At 42.8% G+C, this 23,412-nt stretch overlaps 1 protein-coding gene across 3 annotated transcripts in view; it reads left to right on the top strand.

Annotated features, from left to right (window-relative positions):
• LOC120064958 (contactin-4-like) overlaps window positions 1–23,412 on the top strand; it is a 185,370-nt gene that overhangs the window by 48,813 nt on the left and 113,145 nt on the right. For all 3 annotated transcript variants that reach the window (XM_039015568.1, XM_039015566.1, XM_039015567.1), the window contains exon 4: window positions 1,919–2,094. In XM_039015568.1, the coding sequence (XP_038871496.1) occupies window positions 1,919–2,094 (176 nt within the window). The remainder of the gene's footprint in view (window positions 1–1,918; window positions 2,095–23,412) is intronic.

The raw sequence follows: 23,412 nt of genomic DNA, 5'->3' as shown, positions 1-23,412 counted from the left end.
CAAATATCTGTCTCTGTCCCGAAATCTGCTCTCTTTTAATGTCTTAGAAAGTCACGGATAAAGCATTAAATGAATAACCGTCAGTAAAATAATTAGCGAGCACGTGTAATTAAAATTGTTGGCTCTATTGAGTGCTTTCCTTGTGGATATGTTGCTCACTTTCTCTGTTGAAGAATAATAGAAAGCTGTTTAATAGGGTGCTTTCATTTTTAATGGAATATCATTTTTTTCTCTGAAACAAAAATAGCACTTAGTAACAACGCATAACAGCCTGCTATGAGAGCTGATGACGACTTCCTCCCTTGGAGATCTAGGATCATGTTAGATCCTCTTCTCTCCCTATTGCAGGTCCTCTCTCTGAAAGTCTGACTAGTTAGAGTAGACTCACTACTGGGAAGTAAAATATTCATGTTGGTACTTGTTTTTCTTGCATTGGAAGTAAGCTGGAGTTGCCTTGTGAGATGGTCAGGGAGGACCTTTGCCATAGTGTGTGTAAAGTAATGAGGCTCTGGAGACCAGGGGACTTGTGTGTGTATTGTAAGGCTAGTGTGGAGTAGGCATGGTAATGAATTCGGGAATCATTATATATGATGCTTGTACAAGCAGTGCTACTCCAATAAGCACTATGTATTTAATGGCATGGCCATATTGTATTCTGTGCATAAGAAGAAAGCCACAGGGAATGTTTATAATCAGATATTTTTAGGTGAATTACATGTTCCCTTTTTCTCAAGCATTGATGCAGAACATGTTCAGGTGCTTATTATCTTGAGTGTGTCTCAGTCATAATTGCCGTAGCAAGACCTGAGTTCTCCCCTCTCTATAGCGAAGCCCTGGGAGAGAACTCTCAGTCCCAGTCTTTATATAAATGCTTGATATGGTCAGTAGTTGTCTAAATGCTAGATGAAAGAGAACGAAGACATTGACGTCAAATGTTATGCTTTTAACCTGGCATTAACCTTTTACAGTGGACTCTTTATTAGTATGCCTTTTCTCGGCTAAATCATACAATAAAATAGCTTTTATCTATTCAAGCAGAGCTACACCAACCTAATGGAGAAATTCCTAGGAATGCTTTGACAAATTCACCCTATTTGTTGAGCTGTTTGGAATCCATAAAGACAATCAATTATTCTCCTCACTCCAAAGACATAATCAGCAACTAATCGCCCTGGACGCTAATCATGATTTGCGTCGCCCATTTCCCAATAAAGTGATTAAGAATACCTATCATGCTTACTCATATGTGAAATGCCATTTTTTTACTTTTTTTTGTAATTGAACTGGACATTGTTGAAAATACCTACATGTATCAAAGCGTTTTTCTGTCAAGACGTTGTGATGTGTAAATTACGGGTTCACACCTCCATAGCGGAGATTTAGCTGGTATCGATCCCTTTACCCCCCATGTTGTTTGGTATTGTAACGGCCATTGTGCTCTATGTGGAGGGATTGAGGAATTTGCTGCCTTCATAAGTGAATTATATCCTTCACTGATCACCTCTAACACCAATGATAATCTTGTAGCCTGGTGTAGAATGCAAAAGTGCAGAATGCAGGGCGCTAGTCATTAATTTTAATTGCTGCATCGTAATGATTAAGCTGCATTTTTATGCTGTTTGACTGGGTGTCTAGCAAGATGGATGGCGATGGAGGCTGTGTATTCTTGTTGAGTGGGTTCTTTTCTGCTCCGTGGTGTGCCGGCCGTCAGTGTGGTTCACTACTTAGATTAACGCTAAGCCCTTTCTTCGCTTATTGAAAAGGAATTAATCAAATGAAGGTAAAATCATCATTTTCTTTGTCAGAATCTCATCTTGTCCTAAAGGTGAATGATCTACATTAGAATGGAGTTAATGGTGGGTTATTCAGATTGTCTATCAATTGTTCTGGATCTGACTGTTTTTCATTTTGTTTTTAGGTGGAAACTGAATGGCACCGCAATCACTCCAAAATCAGTCTCACACTACAGCCTGTCTGGAGGCAACCTCCGAATCAGCCATTTGGACAAAGACCAGGATGCTGGAACATATCAGTGCCTCGCCTTCAACTCTTTTGGGACCATCGTGAGCCGAGAGGCCAGTCTAACCTTTGCATGTAAGTCACTAACTATCTTTAGTTCCCTTTCTGATCAAACTGTACTAGCCAGCAGTGTGAAAGCATGTGACATAAAAGATATGTCATTGGGACTTGTGATAGTGTCTCGTGTCCCGCCTGATAAAGCGATCAACATGAAAATGTCTCCTTGGGGAGCAGCAGTTCCCAGTGCTGTGATTCCACACTCCCCTTTCTGTCAGGGTGCATCCTAATCCTGATAGAGCTTAAACATGAATCTACACAACTCCAACGCACAAAACTAACTCTCCATCACTTTCCCCAGGCTTGGCTGTTACTCAAAATAAGTAGCAATAAATGCCTACTCTACCACATACTGTCTTTATAACACATGACAGACTCTCAAAGATGTTCAGTTAAAGCGTATTGAGCAAAAGTAATGTCACCGTAAGTATAAAACCGAATAGAAATCATCTTGTCTCAGCATGTGAAAATAATCGTTATTGTAGAATCAGATAAAGAAAGTAATATTTTTGCGGAACTTTAGACATTATGACTGAGACTTGAGTAGAATAAGATCAAGATTGTGAATAAGATAAGGAGACTGTGGTTTCCATTTAGCTCTTTCCCTATGAACTAAGAACTCAATACTCCCTGCTGCTCCTCCAGTGATTGGACATCCTTAAATGACGACATTGGCAGTGAAGTGAGTGATGGCTTCTTCAGATTGAATTTTGATGCCCCACGTTGGGAACAAGGCCGCTCCATCCCTCACACGCTATTTGTTTTGTCCCTTGGTTGAGCCCAGTCTAACCCCTGAGCAGGAACAATTCGATTTCGTAAGGGAACTCCACTGTCACTATAGGGCAATACAGTGACAGTTCCATCAATTGCCAGGGCCTGACCTTACCAGTCTTGGGTTGTTGTCACATATTAAGGCATGTATCTTCTTTATTACTCTTGGTAAAGATTCATTTACTCCACATGATGATTGAATGGTGCGGGTGGAAGAGAATCATTTTAAGGGCGTCTGATATTATTAGAGTGTATCCTACAATTTTTTAGAGTAGCGATGAGAGATAATGTCTATGTGGCTCGCAGCTTCATGTCAACATTGTGACGACCTGGTGTCTAAAGCCACATGTTGTCATCCCAAATGATCAGCAATGTTTTAGAGAAGATTCTACTGTAAAATCAGTGAAGAAAGTACTGAAACATAAAAGTAAATGTCCAGTGTTTCCCAATGACTATGAAATTAATTACAGTAAGCATGTTCCATCCACAGTTTTTATGCTCGTGAAGTCATACCGTATTAAAAAAAATAACGACAGCTGTGATGGAAACAGGACGTTTCGGTACAATTCTATGAACGCCGACAGATCATTTGTTTGTCCGTTCGACATGGTGGGATCTTTTTGTGTGGGTACAATTCATTATGCGAGAAATGGCGGTGGGAAGGCCTTGATGCGCAAATATTGATCTAGTAACCATCATATCGAAGTAAACTTGGAGTTGCGATGATATGGATTGTGGTCCTTCCACTATGACTCAGAAACCATGCAGTTAATTAGGCTACAGATGAAATAAGTAATGATGAACTTTACAGGGTGGTGAAAGTGCACGGTCATGAGCTTGATGCATCTTTCCAATAAATATCGAGGGTCTTATTCTGGTGACATGATAATCGATGCTTGACTGCTCTTTGACCAATAAAAAAATTCCCACACTTTTCCCTAATAATCTCATCATGTAGACTAGCCTACCCATACAGCCTACCTTCACTACATCTGTGAGCTGTTGTTGGCTAGAGCACACCTGCCAGGACTAGAATAGGCACGTTTGCTATTTAACTCAACAGTTTTTGTGACAAAATTATGGGTAGAGTTGAAAATGCGATGGAACATGAAAACTTAAGTGAAAAATAACATTTTGTGTGGACTACGTCATCACGCGCTGATTTTTGTCCACAACAGTTCAGTTTAGCGGAACACACCACTGTTGGGAAAATGTGCCTATTTTCTTTATGCGTATTTTTGAATATGCGCATGAAAATCTGTTGCCAATGGGATGGAAACCTAATATGAGTGAAATATGAGTCAATTTGTTTTTCATGAAGTATGTTAAAAATACGTTTTTCTGTGTTGGAATGGTGTGGGCGTACCACAACAACAGAATGGTGTGGGTGGATACCGGTCATTACAAATATTCATGTGAGTAGACCACTGATCGGCCAGCTCATTTTCCTTAGAGGATGGTGAGATGTTATGTGATGTTATGTGAGGAAATTGGTGAATTTGACACTATTATACCTTTGGGCACAAAATACTCTACATCTTATTAATCTTGTGCCGATAGTTTTCCATGTGTTCATTTCTTACCTGTTTCTATGTTATCTGTATTGTGTTCTTGAACTTGAAAATGGTTTTCTGTTGATTCACATGTAATATATGAATGTCATTTTATACTGTAACTTGCGTACCACTTAGTTGGTGCAGTACAGTCAGTGGCGTAGCGCATGTTCACGGGGGGCCCCCGCAAGGTTCGAGGAAGGACCTTTATTGTCCAACAAGTGGTTAAAGGCCACGATTGTTTAATTCTAAAAATGGAATTATTCAAATATGTAATACACATCTCCAAACTTCTCTTTGTTTTGTTTTATAGCACTGTGAAAGACTCCAGGGCTAATCTTGTTAGCATTTTGGCATGTTTTTCTAGATTTAGAACATAAAATAACATTTATGAAGCAAACATTATTCCTTAGGTCTAGCATAGCAAATACTTCAATGTTGCAGAACGGTGATTACAATATTTTTTCAGAAAATTGACTAAAACAAATATCTTAAGAGGGTTAGTCATCAGTGACGGAGCCACTGACAGAGTTGACAACAGATACTCAAAACAGACATATTTTTTCCTCATAAAATAAAGTTCAGTACCAACATTTGTAAATATGGAAAATGATTCAATTGAAAATCCCCAATAAAAACATAACCATTCTGTCAGATCTTTCAGGACTCAGACAGAGTTGACGTTAGAGAAAAATCTGACAGAGTTGATGTTTTACGGAGTTGACAAAAATTGTATACCACTTTACTCAAGTGGTGTACACAGTAGCAATTTTGTTTTTCCTCAGTTGCTTTATAACTCTAAAACCGAATTAAATTGTGACATATTTGGACCAAAATTCATACCATAGTCTATCTTAATCTATCAGGCAGATGGAGTTGACAGATTATGGTTGTCACCATGGTGATTCCAATATTGTTTGTTTTAATCTATCAAAAGTAGAGAACTTTACAGACCATGAGTGGTTTTGTTGCCATGTAATGAGTACATGAATAAGGGGTCCTTGTGGTATAGCTGACCCTGCTCATTCCTGATTAAGTCAACCAAATCTCTGGACACACATTTTAGGAATCAAAGTTTTGAGAGAAATATTCTTTCAAGTCACAGAGGGATATTCCAAGAAATTACATCCTATAATTTTTCAGTTAATATACATTTTTGCCCGTTATTACATTTGAAACTGTTTTTTGGAGAGTTTGAAATTGGGACCCTTTGCTCCGGACAAGGGCGTTTCCAGGCAAAGAGCCAACATGGAAATGAATAAAAACAAATATTTTCCCTTATAAAATAACGCAACAAAATCCAAAGCTCGTTCCACCCCGTGTGGGTGCTGCGGTGGTGCTACGTCAGTGAGCCCGCTTCAGCTCAATCAAAAATACATTCTGTCCATGTGCAGATTAAATTAATGAAATATGTTATTGCTCTTAAAATGAATTCTATGGAGATATGGCTTCAATCAATACCATCTTCTTCCAGAGAAGCGTAATGAAAGTTGGCTATTTAGTGTTTTAAAATATGCTCTGTGATTATTCCACTGGAGCTTGACCTTGCAAAGTTGAGATAATAAAAAGAGACCAAGAACAATGAACATCAAATACTTCAAGGAGATATGTGTTTCTCTGCCTTTCCTCCTGAATTGGCTTACTTTAATTGCACAGATATTGAAAGCCTTGTCAGTAAGATCCATAGGAAATGGATCATTGTCATTACGGACGCACTGATGTTGTCTGAAGGACAAGCTCTGCTTTTTAATTCAGTAATTGAGTTCTGGGTAAAGAAAGTTAAAAAATAAATTCAAATCAGCATTGAACGTGAACCTCATGCATAGTGTTTTATAGTGTTTTAATCATGATTCTTGTGTACTGTCATCTTTTTTTAAATACATAATTGTTGTGATGAATTTCCTTAGGTTTATCAAGGAATGACTGGCTGAACATAAAAATTGTTTAAGAATGCAAAGGATGATTAAATAAGAAGATTTATTTTCTTAGGTTTTTGACAATCTTTCAACCACTGTAACTCATCTTTATCTCATCCAGCCCCTATCAACACTGTATCAATCCTTTTCCATTTTGTACAACAACTGTCATATATATCTCATCCAGCCCCTATCAACACTGTATCAATCCTTTTCCATTTTGTACAACAACTGTCATCTTTATCTCATCCAGCCCCTTTCAACACTGTATCAATCCTTTTCCATTTTGTACAACAACTGTCATGTTTATCTCATCCAGCCCCTATCAACACTGTATCAATCCTTTTCCATTTTGTACAACAACTGTCATCTTTATCTCATCCAGCCCCTTTCAACACTGTATCAATCCTTTTCCATTTTGTACAACAACTGTCATGTTTATCTCATTCTGGTGTTAATATTCAGAATTAATTTTATCTCTTAATATTCATGGGATGTATCATTTATTCCTCACAACTTCTTCACACCCTTAGGATATACTCACCCTGATTGATGTAATGTTCAATTTGTTTGCTCTGTGAATGCAAATCCTCTGATGTTGGAACTGTTGCTTCCTGCCTCGCTCACTTTAAACCAATGGCTAGTTTTCCATCTGCTCATTTCCATGTCTATGAACTTGAAGTGACATTGAGCACAGGGGAAGAGCTGTCTAAAATAAAACATAATCATTAATAATAATTTATTACATTTGTAAAGTGCTTTTCATTATACAAGAATAATCTCAAAGTGCATAATAATGGCACTTTGTTGGACTTTCTTATCAGAAATATTTAGGAATATCTTAAACAAACTGCATCTGCTTACATGTAAGTGATTTGGCAGTCATGTTTGGATATATTTTTTGGTCTACTAGTAATACCCGATGGTATGGTCTGAATTTCAGTATGGACAACAATCAGCACTCTGCTTCCTACACTCTTAGAGAAAAAGGTGCTATCTAGAACCTTAAATGGTTCTTCGGCTGGCCCCATAGGAAAACCTTTTGAAGAACCCTTTTTGGTTCCAGGTAGAACCCTTTTGGGTTCCATGTAGAACCCTTTCTACCGAGGGTTCTACATGAAACCCAAAAAGGTTCTACATAGAACCCAAAAGGGTTCTGCCTGGAACCAAAAAGGGTTATCCTATGGGGACAGCCGAAGAACCCTTTTGGAACCCTTTTTTCTACGAGTGTACAGTGTAAAGTTTCAACATATTCTTCAGTTGGAAAAAGTTATGATTCTCTAGATATTCTGCTGGACCGTCAAGGTTACCCCCATGAGAGTGGCGGTGCTCCAAATAATTTGGCGTTACCCTTCCCTCTCTGAACTTTTGATGGATGATGGTGCTGCCGTTGAGGAGTAGGTCCTGTCTGCTGGCTGAGGCATGGCTAACTGATGAATAGAGGGCCACTCTCTCACTCAATACCGTCTGGCCTTGATAAGTATTTCTATTGATTCATTATCAGTGATTATGTAAAAGATGTACACCCATATTTCATACTGATGAATAGCTTGTATATCCAATGTGTCTGAGTCACAGAGTTCAGTTGTTACGTGGAAACTATTTCAAAGGCCATGCTTTGAATGTGATACATTGTTAAACAGTGTATTCAAGTTTGACTATAGTGTTAGACTGAAAACTTACCAATCATTTGTTATAGAAAAGGTATTTGTTGGCAATGGAAATTAAAATGTGGGTCCGGATTAAAAGTATGTTAGTACAGACATTTCTATATCCACTACCGGTAAAAAGTTTTAAAACACCTACACATTCAAGGGTTTTTCTTAATTTTTACTATTTTCTACATTGTAAAATAATGGCGAAGACATCAAAACTATACATAACACATATGGAATCATGTAGTAACCAAAAAAGTGTTAAATAACTCAAAATAAATGTTATATTTGAAATTATTCAAATAGCCACCCTTTGCCTTGATGACAGCTTTGCACACTCTTGGCATTCTCTCAACCAGCTTTATGAGGTAGTCAAATGGAATGCATTTCAATTAACAGATGTGCATTCTTAAAAGTAAATTTCCTTCTTAATGCTTTTGAGCCAATCAGTTGTGTTGTGACAAGGTAGGGGGGATATACAGAAGATGGCCCTATTTGGTAAAAGACCAAGTCCATATTATGGCAAGAACAGCTCAAATAAGCAAAGAGAAACAACAGTCCATCATTACTTTAAGACATGAAGGTCAGTCAATATGGAACATTTCAAGAACTTGGCTCTCATGAGGACCGCCACAGGAATGGAAGACCCAGAGTTACCTCTGCTGCAGAGGATACGTTCATTAGAGTTACCAGCCTCAGAAATTGCAGCCCAAATAAATGCTTCACAGAGTTCAAGTAACAGACACATCTCAACATCAACTGTTCAGTTCAATCAAGCTTTCATGGTTGAATTGCTGCAAAGAAACCACTACTAAAGGACACCAATAAAAAGAAGAGACTTGCTTCGGCCAAGAAACACGAGCAATGGACATTAGACCTGTGAAAATCTGTCCTTTAGTCTGGAGTCCAAATTGGAGATTTTTGGTTCCAACCGCCGTGTCTTTGTGAGATGAGGTGTGGGTGAATGGATTATCTCCGCATGTGTATTTCCCACCGTGAAGCATGGAGGAGGATGTGCTATGGTGTGGGGGTGCTTTGCTGGTGACACTGTCCGTGATTTTTTTTAAATTCAAGGCACACTTAACCAGCATGGCTACCACAGCATTCTGCAGCGATATGCCATCCCATTTGGTTTGCGCTTAGTGAGATTATCATTTGTTTTTCAACCGGACAATGACCCAACACACCTCCAGGCGGAGTAAGGGCTATTTTACCAAGAAGGAGAGTGATGGTCTTGTTGCATCAGATGACCTGGCCTCCACAATCCCCCAACCTCAACCAAATTGAGATGGTTTGGGATGAGTCGGGCCACAGAGTTAAAGGAAAAGCAGCCATGAAGTGCTCAGCATATGTGGGAACTCCTTCAAGACTATTGGAAAAGCAATCCAGGTGAAGCTGGTTGAGAGAATGCCATGAGTGTGCAAAGCTGTCATCAAGGCAAAGGGTGGCTATTTGAAGAATCTCAAATACAAAATATATTTTGATTTGTTTAACACTTCTTTGGTTACTGAATGATTCCGTATGTGTTATGTCATAGTTTTGATGTCTTCACTATTATTCTACAATGTAGAAAAAAGTCAAAGAAAGAAAAATCCTTGAATGAGTAGGTGTTCTAAAACTTTTGACCGGTAGTGTATATTTTGCCAGAAAACGGTCATTAGTTGTTTTTAGTTTATATTCATAGAGCGCGTATGTACTTCTCTCACAGAACATGTGCAATTGCAGTTTCGCTGTTTTTATTTCCTTTTTTTCCCTCTGGGCTATAGATTTATACGAGCCCTGTTCATCCAGAGATTTGAGAATCCTAGATTTACTGAACATGGTGTGAAAATCCCACTAAGTCACGAGAGCAGACCACAAGCCCTTGAGGATATACAGTACATAAATCCCTCATTTAAATGTGAATAATTCCTGAACATTACTCTCCAGCTGTTGTGATAATGTGTATAGATAGAGCACAGTAAGCTGAGTTAATGAAGGGTAAATATCTACCAGCTATTTCAACTTTTTCCTTAATAGAATGCAGGTACTGTATCTGTACAGTACTGTATGTAGTTGCATCAGATATCATGTACATTTCTCCACCTTGTGGCTTTGAATGCTTCTTCTTTGATAAGAGCAAAATGAAAAGAAAGATCAGTCATTACTGCACATTTGAACCTACTCTATGATGCAATGTCAAATCCAGTTAAAACAGGTGCAGTAAGTTAAGCGTGCAAAGATGAGTCTAACTTTCAATCCCCTGCAAATCCTCCGGGGTTTCTGAGTTCAGCGGAAAGGGAAGGATGTGGAAACCATCAAAGCCTCCCCAGGATCTCGACCATCAAGGAGACCCAGCTATAGCCCCTACACAGCCTGTTGTGAGGAGAAAGAATACCTCACTCTGTACCTCAAATAGAGATACTGTGGCCAAAGTGTCTTAAAAGATCAAAATTGCTTTCCGAACTGAAGGGGTAGAGAAGACTAGCAACAACAGATATAGTACTATGGTCCATGTCAAACAAAAACAGATCATCATCAACAAAATGTCATATCTGATAGCAACACATCTACTTCCAAAGATCAAGTCATGATGACAAACTTATTTGAATATGTGGTTTATGGTGTGCGATGGGTACTAGAGTAGAACATCATTGAAATAGACCCTCAGTCCCTTTAGCTCTACCCCCATCACGGTAGTAAATCGTACCTCCAGGAGTTGGTTGCGTAATGAATCCCATTGTTCCGCTTGGACAGCCTTGTTGAAGTATGATAAGTTGTCCTGGCATTTAGAATGCTCATATAGCCGGGATGTGATCATCAGGTTCATCTGGATCATTGTGTGTAATGTCATCCCACACTTAAAATAATGGACGCTAATTGGATAAAGAGTCACATTCAAACTGTGATTTATTGTAGTTAGCTGGTTCCATTATGGACATAGACCTACGTTATTGTATTGCTAGTGTCTTCTGTTTTTCCTCTCTCGTGTGTATGTTTAGATAGAATCGAAAGACGTAACCAGTCTTGATACTACGAAGCAATTCTTTTCTCACTTGATTTGTATTTATTTATATATTTCCTTTTGTATTTCTCAAAAGAAATCATGGCGAAGAGTAGTTCAATGCCAACATATACAAGGCCTGTTATTTTTGTTGCGACTGATGTGAATTCTTTGAAATGTCCCTTGAAGGCTGACTGCATGCTTTCTTTTGAACAAAAAGAGCACGAGCACAGCTGTGTGCCTAGAGGAGCATGCATTTGGTCAAGTCCCTCCCCAGCACTGGCTGCTCTGACTCTGCAGAGGCTCCTCTTAAGACATAGGCTGTATCATACTGTATTAAGGATTTCTGCTTGGCTCTTCAGGCCCTTTTTGCAACAATGGTTTGTTTTCTCTGTTTTGGCTTTCAGGACAGGAGGGGGCACAGTGAATTTGACCACTATCATTATGTTTTGTATCTGTGTGTGTGTGTGTGTGTGTGTGTGTGTGTGTGTGTGTGTGTGTGTGTGTGTGTGTGTGTGTGTGTGTGTGTGTGTGTGTGTGTGTGTGTGTGTGTGTGTGTGTGTGTGTGTGTGTGTGTGTGTGTGTGTGTGTGTGTTTTATCAGGATGATCAAAAAATGGCCTCCTGCACTTGCAGTGAAGTGGTCCCAGTACTGCTTCTTTTTACTGCGATGGCTTTTATCTCGATCCCAAATAATGCCCAAAAAAGATACTTTGTTAAATTAATTCAGCACCTTAGATGTCCAATGCTTTTGTCCACTTTGTTCCTTTAGGCTCTCTATTTCCTAGGCTCTCTGTGGCTTTTATCTAGCACCCCATCCTGTGTTGAGATGAAAGAGGGCGGCAGTGCCACTCCAAACCTTTTGTTACCAATCCCCCGGTACCAAGATTGGACCAATATAGACACAGAATTACCTCCATGGGCCCACATGCACGGGACATTGGCAAGTCATTCATTAAATTTGTGTTTTGATAGAGAAAAGTCAAGCAGTCTAGACTTCCCAAATGGAGAGTTCACTTGCAGACAATTAAGCCCAGTCAGTCCAGAGATCACATTCTCTTTTACCAGTAATACTGTCTATAGTTGAAATGTAGAAACACTTTCAACTGCCATAGCATATGAAACAGTTTTGGAGGTAGTAGAATATGTTCAGAATAGAATGTATTCAACCAAAATTATTCCAAAATGGGATAAACGTTGTACTGATTTTCTACCAGTGTGCAGTTTAATGGTATGGTATCAACAAAATGCATCTCTCTTTTTGTAGTGAGAAAGAAAATATGAGTCTCCTTCATTCCTTTTTTTTCATCAGATCAATTGCAGAGGTAGATGCATATAATTGACTCCAAATTGCCAAATCTCATATTAATCTGTGAGAAGTTGCAAGGAACATATTTTCTTAATAGAGCTTAAGAGTCTCAAATAGCTATTAGCAAAAGTGTGTTCTTGCATGGGTTCAGAGGAGATTTATGTTTTAAGAAATAATTACAGCCTGCCTCCTAATAGACTTGTCCCATAGTCAGTATGACATATATTAGCTGACCTTATAGTCCTCTTCATAAATCAGTGAGCCCAGTAATTTTACATTTAAATCTGCTCCTGGAGCAGAACTAATCAGCAATATAGTTTCAAAGCAGGTTGGGTTGGTTGCAGAGAGAGACGCTCAAGACTTTTCCATTGAGTCGCCCTGGAAAGAGAGCTTTCCTTCCTGCATCGCTGCTCGAGGTGACATGACAATATGGAGCATATTACAGAGCAAGGTTAATTAAGGTTAATTCATCCAATTTGAACAATAGGTGCTCTTAAATCTGCGATATCACCCGTTATCAAATAAATGTCTCGTCGTTCCCTGTGGTCGAAAGATACAGTATGAATGTCCTTCATCGCTGTCTGTGTCCCCAAACGGTCAAATTCTTTCTAACTTGGCCCATTTTTGTGTAGACAGGTTTCACTTGCAGTAAATTACCACTGGTTATATTCATACTGTCCCCACTTTAAACAGTGTCAATACAAAATAAACAAAATGGAACATTCAGTAGTGTTTGGGAAATATCAAAGGGAGAAGAGGAAAATCAGGGGAATTTGTCCACAAGCTCGACTGCTGCTGTTTTGTCTTTGTGTGATATCTACAGTACCTGTCTGTGCAGCTTTTTCCCCCCAAACAGTTTTGCAGAACTGCTCCTTTCATGTCTGTGGTAGGTATGGCATTATTCCAAATCGAATCACTGCTCACAGCCTCTTGAAAGGAATTGAGAAGTTCCCGATTGCAGTTCCCATATTTATCCAGGTCCCACCCGAGACGCTCTGCACACTCATCCATGAAGACTGTTCTTTGCTCTCCGAATTACCTTTACCCAGATCCGCCGGGCAACAATGGCGAGGGAAATTGCAGGAGACTGTTGCGACCTGTTATTGTTTTCCATCAATTGTCAAACATAAATTAGTTTCAATAAAAAGGTAATTTTAGTTTCTAAGCCATTTTTGAATTGCTTTGTAATGTTTGCGGTAGTGAGAGTGATGAATAAAACACAATCGAAACCTGATAACCACTGGAGCCATTAAAATCCTTCATGTGTGACTTAGGTTAAGCAAAATACCTTCAGCATACTGGAGTCCTTATTTGTTTTGGAGCCCCTATTTATTTGGGCCTTATTGGTTTTATCCGCAACATTTTGGGTCTAATATCGCCTTTTTGATGTTCCCGAGACTATGACTTCGTAATTTCAGACGTGAAATGACATGATGAAAGTTATTTTTCCGTCTGCCCCAGCTGTGATATTTGTTTCGGCAGGCTCAGCCGTGCAACAATGATTGTAATCTAGTGTGGATAACTGTAATAATCATGTGGTAGTGATTCTTATATGGTTGCACCCTGTTGTATATGCTGTTTGATACCCTATTAAATATCCAAGATGTAATAGAAGGAGGGCTAATCAAATGGTTGTTTGTGTAGTGTTCAATTGATTGAACAATGTTTACTGCAGGGTTCCCCAACTGGTGGACCACAAGAAATTGACTGCAAGAAGCCCAAACAGATATAATATTTGACTATATAACATAATAATTTCAAACCTGGTGTACATTTGTATATGATCACGTGTCTCTCTTCCAAGACACCATTGTAGCTTTGTGTATAGCGGTTTCCTCATGCTCATGGAATGACCCGCTTCCCTTCTAAGTTCAAGTCCAACTTTGTTTATTTGTCATATACACATGATATAAAAAGAGTACACAGTGCAATGAAATGCTAACTTGCAGGTTCGCCTCTCGGCAATGCAACAACAATAGAAAAGGTATGTAGCTTTAGTGAATAAAAAGAGTAAAACAAATAAAAGCTCAATGAAGTAGATCCTGTAGAGCTCTGCTCCACAAGTGTCCAATATACCTCACTTCCCTGTTGAAATATACATATATGAGAAACCAAACCTGTTTGCAGGGTTGGGTAACTCTCGTGGTCCCGCTTGTCTCCACAACATTTGGTAAATCTGCTTTTAGTCTTAACGCACCACAGTTATGGAATGCCTTACGAAACAAATTACACCTGGATTTCCTGGTGTCAATAGGGCAGTTTAAAACTCTGTTGTTAAATTAGTTCACTGAAGTGTCCAATTGTTTCAATTCATTGTTATAACTTGTTGTAATAATCTGAAGTTATATATTTAGAGCTGTCTTGTAGTTTTTATCTTTTTGTTGTTGTGTCGATGGAATTTTTGTCATCAGGGCACCATTGCAAATGAGATGTGGTCTCAATTGGGCTCCCCTGAATAAAGAAAAGTAAATACAAATAATTTAACTAATTTAATAATTGGCAGTTTTTTACAAATAGTTGCATAGACTAATGTATATGGAAATAACAGACATGAGACAAGCATGTTTACCTGTAGAATGGAATAAGACCTCTATGATTAATTTCCTTTTTTCAATTCTACCACCTCAACATTGCCCATTTTAAACAGGGTTAAATATCTAGTTGTAGTAAAGGTCCGCTTCAGTCCACAGGGGGGCACTACTTCAGAACAAGCATTTCGCTAACTCTGTCTGACACCCAATAACTAAAGGAGGCTGAGCGCTAACACTAGCTTATTAGCATTAGCTACCACCTTCCCTGCACAAACCTGTGGCTAAACCTGCTGCTGCTGTGGCTGCACTTTGACTTTCTGGCTGTTCTGCCCTCTCAATCACTGCTGCCTGCTCATGCTCAACCTGCTCGGTTTTCTGCCTCTCTTTTGGAAGAAGTTCAGAATATTCATATTTGCTCTGCAGACTCTGACTGAGTGACAGGCGTTTTGCTGAGTGATGACATTGACATCTAAACGGTGCTGTAGGTCTGGGGGAGAGGTCAAGGGACGTGAGCGGTCCACTGCGTTGTGAAATCTCGACCAAATACAATACATATATAACCAAAAAAGTGTTAAACAAATCAAAATATATTTGAGATTTTAGATACTTCAAAGTAGCCACCATTTGTCTTGATGACAGCTTTGCACACTCCTGGCATTCTCTCAACCAGCTTCACCTAGAATGCTTTTCCAACAGTCTTGAAGGAGTTCCCACATATGCTGAGCACTTGTTGGCTGCTTTTCCTTTACTCTGTGGTCCAACTCATCCCAAACCATCTCAATTAGGTTGAGGTCGGGTGATTGTGGAGGGCAGGTCATCTCAAGCGGCACTCCATCACTCTCCTTCTTGGTCAAATAGTTCTTACACAACCTGGAAGTATGTCCTGTTAAAAAACAAATTATAGTTCCACTAAGCGCAAACCAGATGGGATGGTGTATCGCTGCAGAATGCTGTGGTAGCCATGCTGTCACGCCCTGACCTTAGTTATATATGTTTTCTGTATTATTTTGGTCAGGGTGTGACGTGGCTGGGTATGCGTGTTTTGTGTTGTCTAGGGTTTTTTGTAGATCTATGGGGTTTTTGTAAGTCTAGGTTATTGTAGGTCTATGGTGGCCTGAATTGGTTCCCAATCAGGCAGCTGTTTATCGTTGTCTCTGATTGGGGATCCTATTTAGGTTGCCATTTTTCCATTTAGGTTTTGTGGGTTATTGTCTATGTGTAGTTGCATGTCAGCACTTGTTTGATTAACTTCACGTTCGTTGTGTTATTTTGTTAGTTTGTTTAAGTGTTCTTCAAGTGTTCTTCGTTAATAAAAGAAGAATGTATTCAAATCACACTGCGCCTTTGTCTCCTCACTACGACGAACGTGACAGAATAACCCACCATAAAAGGACCAAGCAGCGTGATAAAGAGGAGTGGACATTATGGATCCGGGAGAAAAATTAGTGGAGGACATCCTGGACTTGGGAGGAGGTAATGGCAGCGGACAAGACCTTGCCATGGAAGCAGGTGGAAGCGCAGGAGGAGCGGCGATACTACGAGGAGAAATACCGGAGAATAGAGGAACGGCGACGATATGAGGGTACACGGCTAGCACGGAAGCCCGAGAGGCAGCCCCAATAAAAGAAAATTGTGGGGGGGCACACGAGGAGATTGGCTGAGTCAGGTAGGAGTCCTGAGCCAACTCCTCGTGCTTACCGTGGGGAGCGTGTTACTGGTCACGGTGTCTCCAGTGCGCTATTCTAGCCCGGTGCGCTCTATTCCAGCTCCTCGCATTGGCTGGGCTAGAATGGGCATCCAGCCAGGAAGGAAGGTGCCGGCTCAGTGCTCCTGGTCTCCAGTATACCTCCTTGGACCAGGATATACTGCGCCGGCTCTGAGCACTATGTCTCCGGTGAGTCTGCACAGCCCAGTGCGTTCTGTGCCAGCGTTTTGCAGGGCGAAAATAAACATCCAGCCAGGACGGGTTGTATCAGCGCTACACTCCAGACCTCCAGTACGCCCTGTTCCTCCTCCCCGCACTCGCCCTGAGGTGCGCCTCAAGGGTCCAGTACGCCCTGTTCCTGCTCCCCGCACACGCCCTGCGGTGCGTGTCCCCAGCCTGGTACCACCAGTTCAGGCACCACGCACCAGGCCTACAGTGCGCCTCGGCAGTACAGAGCGTCCGGCAACAGTACCCAGTCCAGAGCGTCCGGCGACGGTACCCAGTCCGGAGCGTCCGGCGACGGTCCCCAGTCCAGAGCGTCCGGCGACGATCCCCAGTCCGGAGCGTCCGGCGACGATCCCCAGTCCGGGTTCTCCGGCGACGGTCCCCAGCCCGGGTTCTCCGGCGAAGGTCCCCAGCCCGGGGTCTCCGGCGACGATCCACAGTCCAGAGCCTCCGGCGATGAGCCACGGTTCAGCTCAACAAAGGCGGAGGGACCAGGGTAAAAATGGGGGGCGGCGTCCAGAACCAGCCAGCCACCGAGGGTAGATGCCCACCCGGATCCTCCCCTATAAGTTCAGGTTTGCGGTCGGGAGTCCGCACCTTTGGGGGGGGGTACTGTCACGCCCTGACCTTAGTTATATATGTTTTCTGTATTAATTTGGTCAGGTCAGGGTGTGACGTGGGTGGGTATGCGTGTTTTGTGTTGTCTATGGTTTTTTGTAGATCTATGGGGTTTTTGTAAGTCTAGGTTATTGTAGGTCTATTGTGCCCTGAATTGGTTCCCAATCAGAGGCAGCTGTTTATCGTTGTCTCTGATTGGGGATCCTATTTAGGTTGCCATTTTCCATTTAGGTTTTGTGGGTTATTGTCACGTTCCTGACCTATTGTTCCTTTTTCTTTTATTTATTTAGTTGGTCAGGGCGTGAGTTGGGGTGGGTTGTCTTTGTGTGTTTTTTGTATTGTCTAGGGTGTTGTATGGTTTAGGGGGTTAAGTAGAGTAGATGGTTTAGTGTTCAGTGTAGGTGTCTAGGAAAGTCTATGGTTGCCTGAATTGGTTCTCAATTAGAGACAGCTGGTTATTGTTGTCTCTGATTGGGAGCCATATTTAAGGCAGCCATAGGCTTTAGCTGTTGTGGGTAATTGTCTATGTCTATGTGTAGTGTTTGTGTCAGCACTATTTACATGTATAGCTTCACGGTCGTCAGTTTGTTATTTTGTTAGTTTGTGTATAGTTGTTCGTTTCTTGTTTTTTTCTCTCTTCTTTAATAAAGAAGATGTATTTTGCACACGCTGCGCCTTGGTCCTCTCTCTCACCCAAAGACGATCGTGACAGAATTACCCACAAATCTAGGACCAAGCGGCGTGTCAAGCGGCAACAGGACCCACCTACACAGGATTCATGGACATGGGAGGAGATACTGGATGGTAAGGGACCTTGGGCACAACCGGGAGAATATCGCCTCCCTCGTGAAGAGCTGGAGGCAGCTAAAGCAGAGAGGAGGCGATATGAGGAGGCAGCACGGAAGCAAGGCTGGAAGCCCGTGAGTACAACCCAAAAAGTTCTTGGGGGGGGCCTTAAAGGGAGTGTGGCGAAGTCAGGTAGGAGACCTGCGCCTACTCCCTGTACTTACCGTGGAGAGCGAGAGTACGGGCAGACACCGTGTTACGCAGTAGAGCGCATGGTGTCTCCTGTACGCGTGCATAGCCCGGTTCGGTACATTCCAGCTCCACGTATCGGCCGGGCTAGATTGAGCGTTGAGCCGGATGTCATGAAGCCGGCCCAACGCATCTGGTCACCAGTGCGTCTCCTCGGGCCGGCTTACATGGCACCAGCCTTACGCATGGTGTCCCCGGTTCGCCTACATAGCCCGGTGCAGGTTATTCCACCTCCCCGCACTGGTCGGGCGACGGGGAGCATACAACCAGGTAAGGTTGGACAGGCTCAGTGCTCAAAGGAGCCAGTACGCCTGCACGGTCCGGTATTTCCGGCGCCACCTCCCCGCTCCAGCCCAGTACCACCAGTGCCTACACCACGCACCAGGCTTCCTGTGCATCTTCAGAGCCCTGTGCCTCCTCCACGCACTAGCTCTATGGTGCGTGTCTCCAGCCCTTTACCACCAGTGCCTACACCACGCACCAAGCCTCCTGTGTGTCCCCAGAGTCCTGTGCGTCCTGTTGCTGCTCCCCGCACTAGCCCTGAGATGCGTGTCCTCAGCCCGGTACCACCAGTTCCGGCACCACGCACTAGGCCTAATGTGCGTCCCCAGGGTCCAGCATGCCCTGTTCCTTATCCCCGCACTAGCCCTGAGATGCGTGTCCTCAGCCCGGTACCTCCAGTTCCGGCACCACGCACCAGGCCTACAGTGCGTCTCAGCCGGCCAGAGTCTGCCGTCTGCCCAACGGCGCCTGAACTGCCCGTCTGCCCAACGGCGCCTGAACTGCCCGTCTGCCCAACGGCGCCTGAACTGCCCGTCTGCCCAACGGCGCCTGAACTGCCCGTCTGCCCAACGCCTTCTGAACTGTCCGTCTGCCAAGCGCCGCATGAACTGCCCGTCTGTACTGAGTATTCAAAGCCGCCCGTCTGTACTGAGCCTGCAAAGCCGCCCGTCTGCCATGAGCCTTCAGAGCCGTCCGCCAGACAGGAGCCGCTAGAGCCTTCCGCCAGACAGGAGCCGCTAGAGCCTTCCGCCAGACGGGAGCAGCCAAAGCCTTCCGCCAGACAGGATCAGCCAGAGCCTTCCGCCAGACAGGATCAGCCAGAGCCTTCCGCCAGACCGGATCAGCCAGAGCCTTCCGCCAGACCGGATCAGCCAGAGCCTTCCGCCAGACCGGATCAGCCAGAGCCTTCCGCCAGACAGGATCAGCCAGAGCCTTCCGCCAGCCATGAGCAGCCAGATCCGTCAGCCAGCCATGAGCAGCCAGATCTGTCAGCCAGCCATGAGCAGCCAGATCCGTCAGCCAGCCATGAGCAGCCAGATCCGTCAGCCAGCCATGAGCAGCCAGATCCGTCAGCCAGCCATGAGCCGTCCAGCCAGGATCCGCCAGAGCCGTCATCCAGCCAGGATCCGCCAGAGCCGTCATCCAGCCAGGATCCGCCAGAGCCGTCATCCAGCCAGGATCCGCCAGAGCCGTCATCCAGCCAGGATCCGCCAGAGCCAGCCAGCCAGGATCCGCCAGCCAGCCAGGATCCACCAGAGCCAGCCAGCCAGGATCCGCCATCCAGCCAGGATCCGTCCCTCAGTCCGGAGCTGCCGTCCCTCAGTCCGGAGCTGCCCCTTATCCTGGTGCTGCCCCTTATCCTGGTGCTGCCCCTTATCCTGGTGCTGCCCCTTAGTCCGGTGCTGCCCCTTAGTCGGGTGCTGCCCCTTAGTCCGGTGCTGCCCCTTAGTCCGGTGCTGCCCCTTAATCCAGTGGGGTTAATGTGGAGGGTGGCCATTTGGAGGAGGCTACGAAAGCGGGTAGTGACTATGGTGGGGTGGGGACCACGACCAGTGCCAGAGCCGCCACCGTGGACAGACGCCCACCCAGACCCTCCCCTAGACTTTATGCTGGTGCGCCCGGAGTTCGCACCTTAAGGGGGGGGTTATGTCACGTTCCTGACCTATTGTTCCTTTTTCTTTTATTTATTTAGTTGGTCAGGGCGTGAGTTGGGGTGGGTTGTCTTTGTGTGTTTTTTGTATTGTCTAGGGTGTTGTATGGTTTAGGGGGTTAAGTAGAGTAGATGGTTTAGTGTTCAGTGTAGGTGTCTAGGAAAGTCTATGGTTGCCTGAATTGGTTCTCAATTAGAGACAGCTGGTTATTGTTGTCTCTGATTGGGAGCCATATTTAAGGCAGCCATAGGCTTTAGCTGTTGTGGGTAATTGTCTATGTCTATGTGTAGTGTTTGTGTCAGCACTATTTACATGTATAGCTTCACGGTCGTCAGTTTGTTATTTTGTTAGTTTGTGTATAGTTGTTCGTTTCTTGTTTTTTTCTCTCTTCTTTAATAAAGAAGATGTATTTTGCACACGCTGCGCCTTGGTCCTCTCTCTCACCCAAAGACGATCGTGACAGTTATTGTCTATGTGTAGTTGCATGTCTGCACTCGTTTGATTAGCTTCACGTTCATTTTGTTATTTTGTTAGTTTGTTTAAGTGTTCTTCGTTAATAAAAGAAGAATGTATTCAAATCACGCTGCGCCTTGGTCTCCTCACTACGACGAACATGACACATGCTGGTTAAGTGTGCCTTGAATTCTAAATTGGTCACAGACAGTGTCACCAGCAAAGCACCACCACACCATCACACCTCCTCCTCCATGCTTCACGGTGGGAACCACACATGTGGAGATCATCCGTTCACCTACTTTGTGTCTCACAAAGACCAAAGGACAGATTTCCACCGGTCTAATGTCCATTGCTCATTTTCTTGGCCCAAGCAAGTCTCTACTTATTGCGGTCCTTTAGGAGTGGGTTCTTTGCAGCAATTCGACCATTAAGGCTTGATTCACCCAGTCTCCTTGTTAATGTTGGTGTTGAGATGTGTCAGTCATAACTCTGTGAAGCATTTATTTGGCCTGCAATTTCTGAGGCTTGTAACTCTAATGAACTTATCCTCTGCAGCAGAGGTAACTCTGGGTCTTCCTTTCCTGTGGTGGTACTCAACATGGTGGTTTTTGCAACTGCATTTGAAGAAAGTTTCAAAGTTCTTGAAATGTTCTATATTGACTGACCTTCATGTCTTAAAGTAATGATGGACTGTTGTTTCTCATTGCTTATTTTAGCTGTTCTTGCCATAATATGGACTTGGTCTTTTACCAAATAGGGCTATCTTCTGTGTGAAACCCCTACCTTGTCACAACACAACTGATTGGCTCAAACGCATTAAGAAAGAAAGAATTACCGTAAATTAGCTTTTAACAAGGCACACCTGTAAATTGAAATGCATTCCAGGTGACTACCTAATGAACCTAGTTGAGAGAATGCCAAGAGTGTGCAAAGCTGTCATCAAGGCTAATATAAAATATATTTTGATTTGTTTAACACTTTTTTGGTTACTACATGATTCCATATGTGTGATTTCATTGTTTTGATGTCTTCACTACTTTTCTACAATGTAGAAAATGGTAAATAAAGAAAAACCCTGGAATGAGTAGGTGTGTCCAAACTTTTGACTCGTACTGTATATACCGTGCTTTCGGAAAGTATTCAGACCCCTTGACTTTTTCCACATTTTGTTACTTTACGGCCATATTCTAAAATGGATTAAAAAAATAAAATCCTCGGCAATGTACACACAATACACCATAATGACAAAGCAAAAACTGTTTTTTATCATTTGTTTGCTAATGTATATAAAAATTCTGACCTTTTGCTATTTGACTCGAATTTGAGCTCATGTGCGTCTTGTTTCTATTGATCATCCTTGAGATGTTTCTACAACTTGAATGGAGTCCACCTGTTGTAAATTGAATTGATTAGACATGATTTGGAAAGGCACAAACCTGTCTATATAAGGTCCCACAGTTGACAGTGCTTGTCAGAGCAAAAACCAAGCCATGAGGCCGAAGGAATTGTCCGTTGAGCTCCAAAACAAGATTTCGTTGAGGCACAGATCTGGGGAAGGGTACCAAAACATTTCTGCAGCATTGAAGGTCCCCAAGAACACAGTTGCCTCCATCATTATTACATGAAAGAAGTTTGGAACCACCAAGACTCTTCCTAGAGCTGGCCATCCGGTCAAATTCTGCAATCGGGGGAGAAGGATCTATGTCAGGTAGGTGACCAAGAACCCAATGGTCACTCTTACAGACCTCTAGAGTTCCTCTGTGGAGTTGGGAGAACCTTCCAGAAGGACAACCATCTCTGCAACACTCCACCAATGACGCCTTCATGGTAGAGTTGCCAGACGGAAGCCGCTCCTCAGTAAAAAGGCACATGACAGCCAGCTTGGAGTTTGCCAAAAGGTACCAAAAGACTCTAAGACCATGAGAAACAAGATTATCTGGTCTGATGAAACCAAGATTGAACTCTTTGGCCTGAATGCCAAGCGTCACGTCTGAAGGAAACCTAGTACCATCCCTACAGTGAAGCATGGTGGTGGCAGCATTATGCTGGGGGGATGTTTTTCAGTGGCAGGAACTGGGAAACTAGTCAGGCTCGAGGCAAAGTCTCAGAATGTCCTTGAGTGGCCCAGCCATAGCCCGGACTTGAACCCAATCAAACATTTCTCGAGAGACCTGAAAATAGCTGTGAAGTGACGATTGAGGGCATATGCAGAGAAGAATGGGAGAAACTCCCCAAATACAGGTGTTCCAAGCGTGTAGTGTCATACCTAAGTAGACTCGATGCTGTAATCACTGCCAAAGGTGCTTCAACAAAGTACTGGGTAAAGGGTCTGAAAACGTACAGTTAAAGTTGGAAGTTTACATACACTTAGGTTGGAGTCATTAAAACTCGTTTTTCAACCACTCCACAAATTTCTTGTTAACAAACTATAGTTTTGACAAGTCGGTTACGAAATCTACTTTGTGCATGACACAAGTAATTTTTACAACAATTATTTACAGACAGATTATTTCACTTATAATTCACAGAATCACAATTCCAGTGGGTCAGAAGTGTACATACACTAAGTTGACTGTGCCTTTAAACAGCTTGGAAAATTCCAGAAAATGATGTCATGGCTTTAGAAGCTTCTGATAGGCTAATTGA

This window comes from Salvelinus namaycush, chromosome 20 (genome assembly GCF_016432855.1).
Source record: "Salvelinus namaycush isolate Seneca chromosome 20, SaNama_1.0, whole genome shotgun sequence".
NCBI lineage: Eukaryota > Metazoa > Chordata > Actinopteri > Salmoniformes > Salmonidae > Salvelinus > Salvelinus namaycush.
This window is presented reverse-complemented; position numbering and strand designations above follow the sequence as displayed.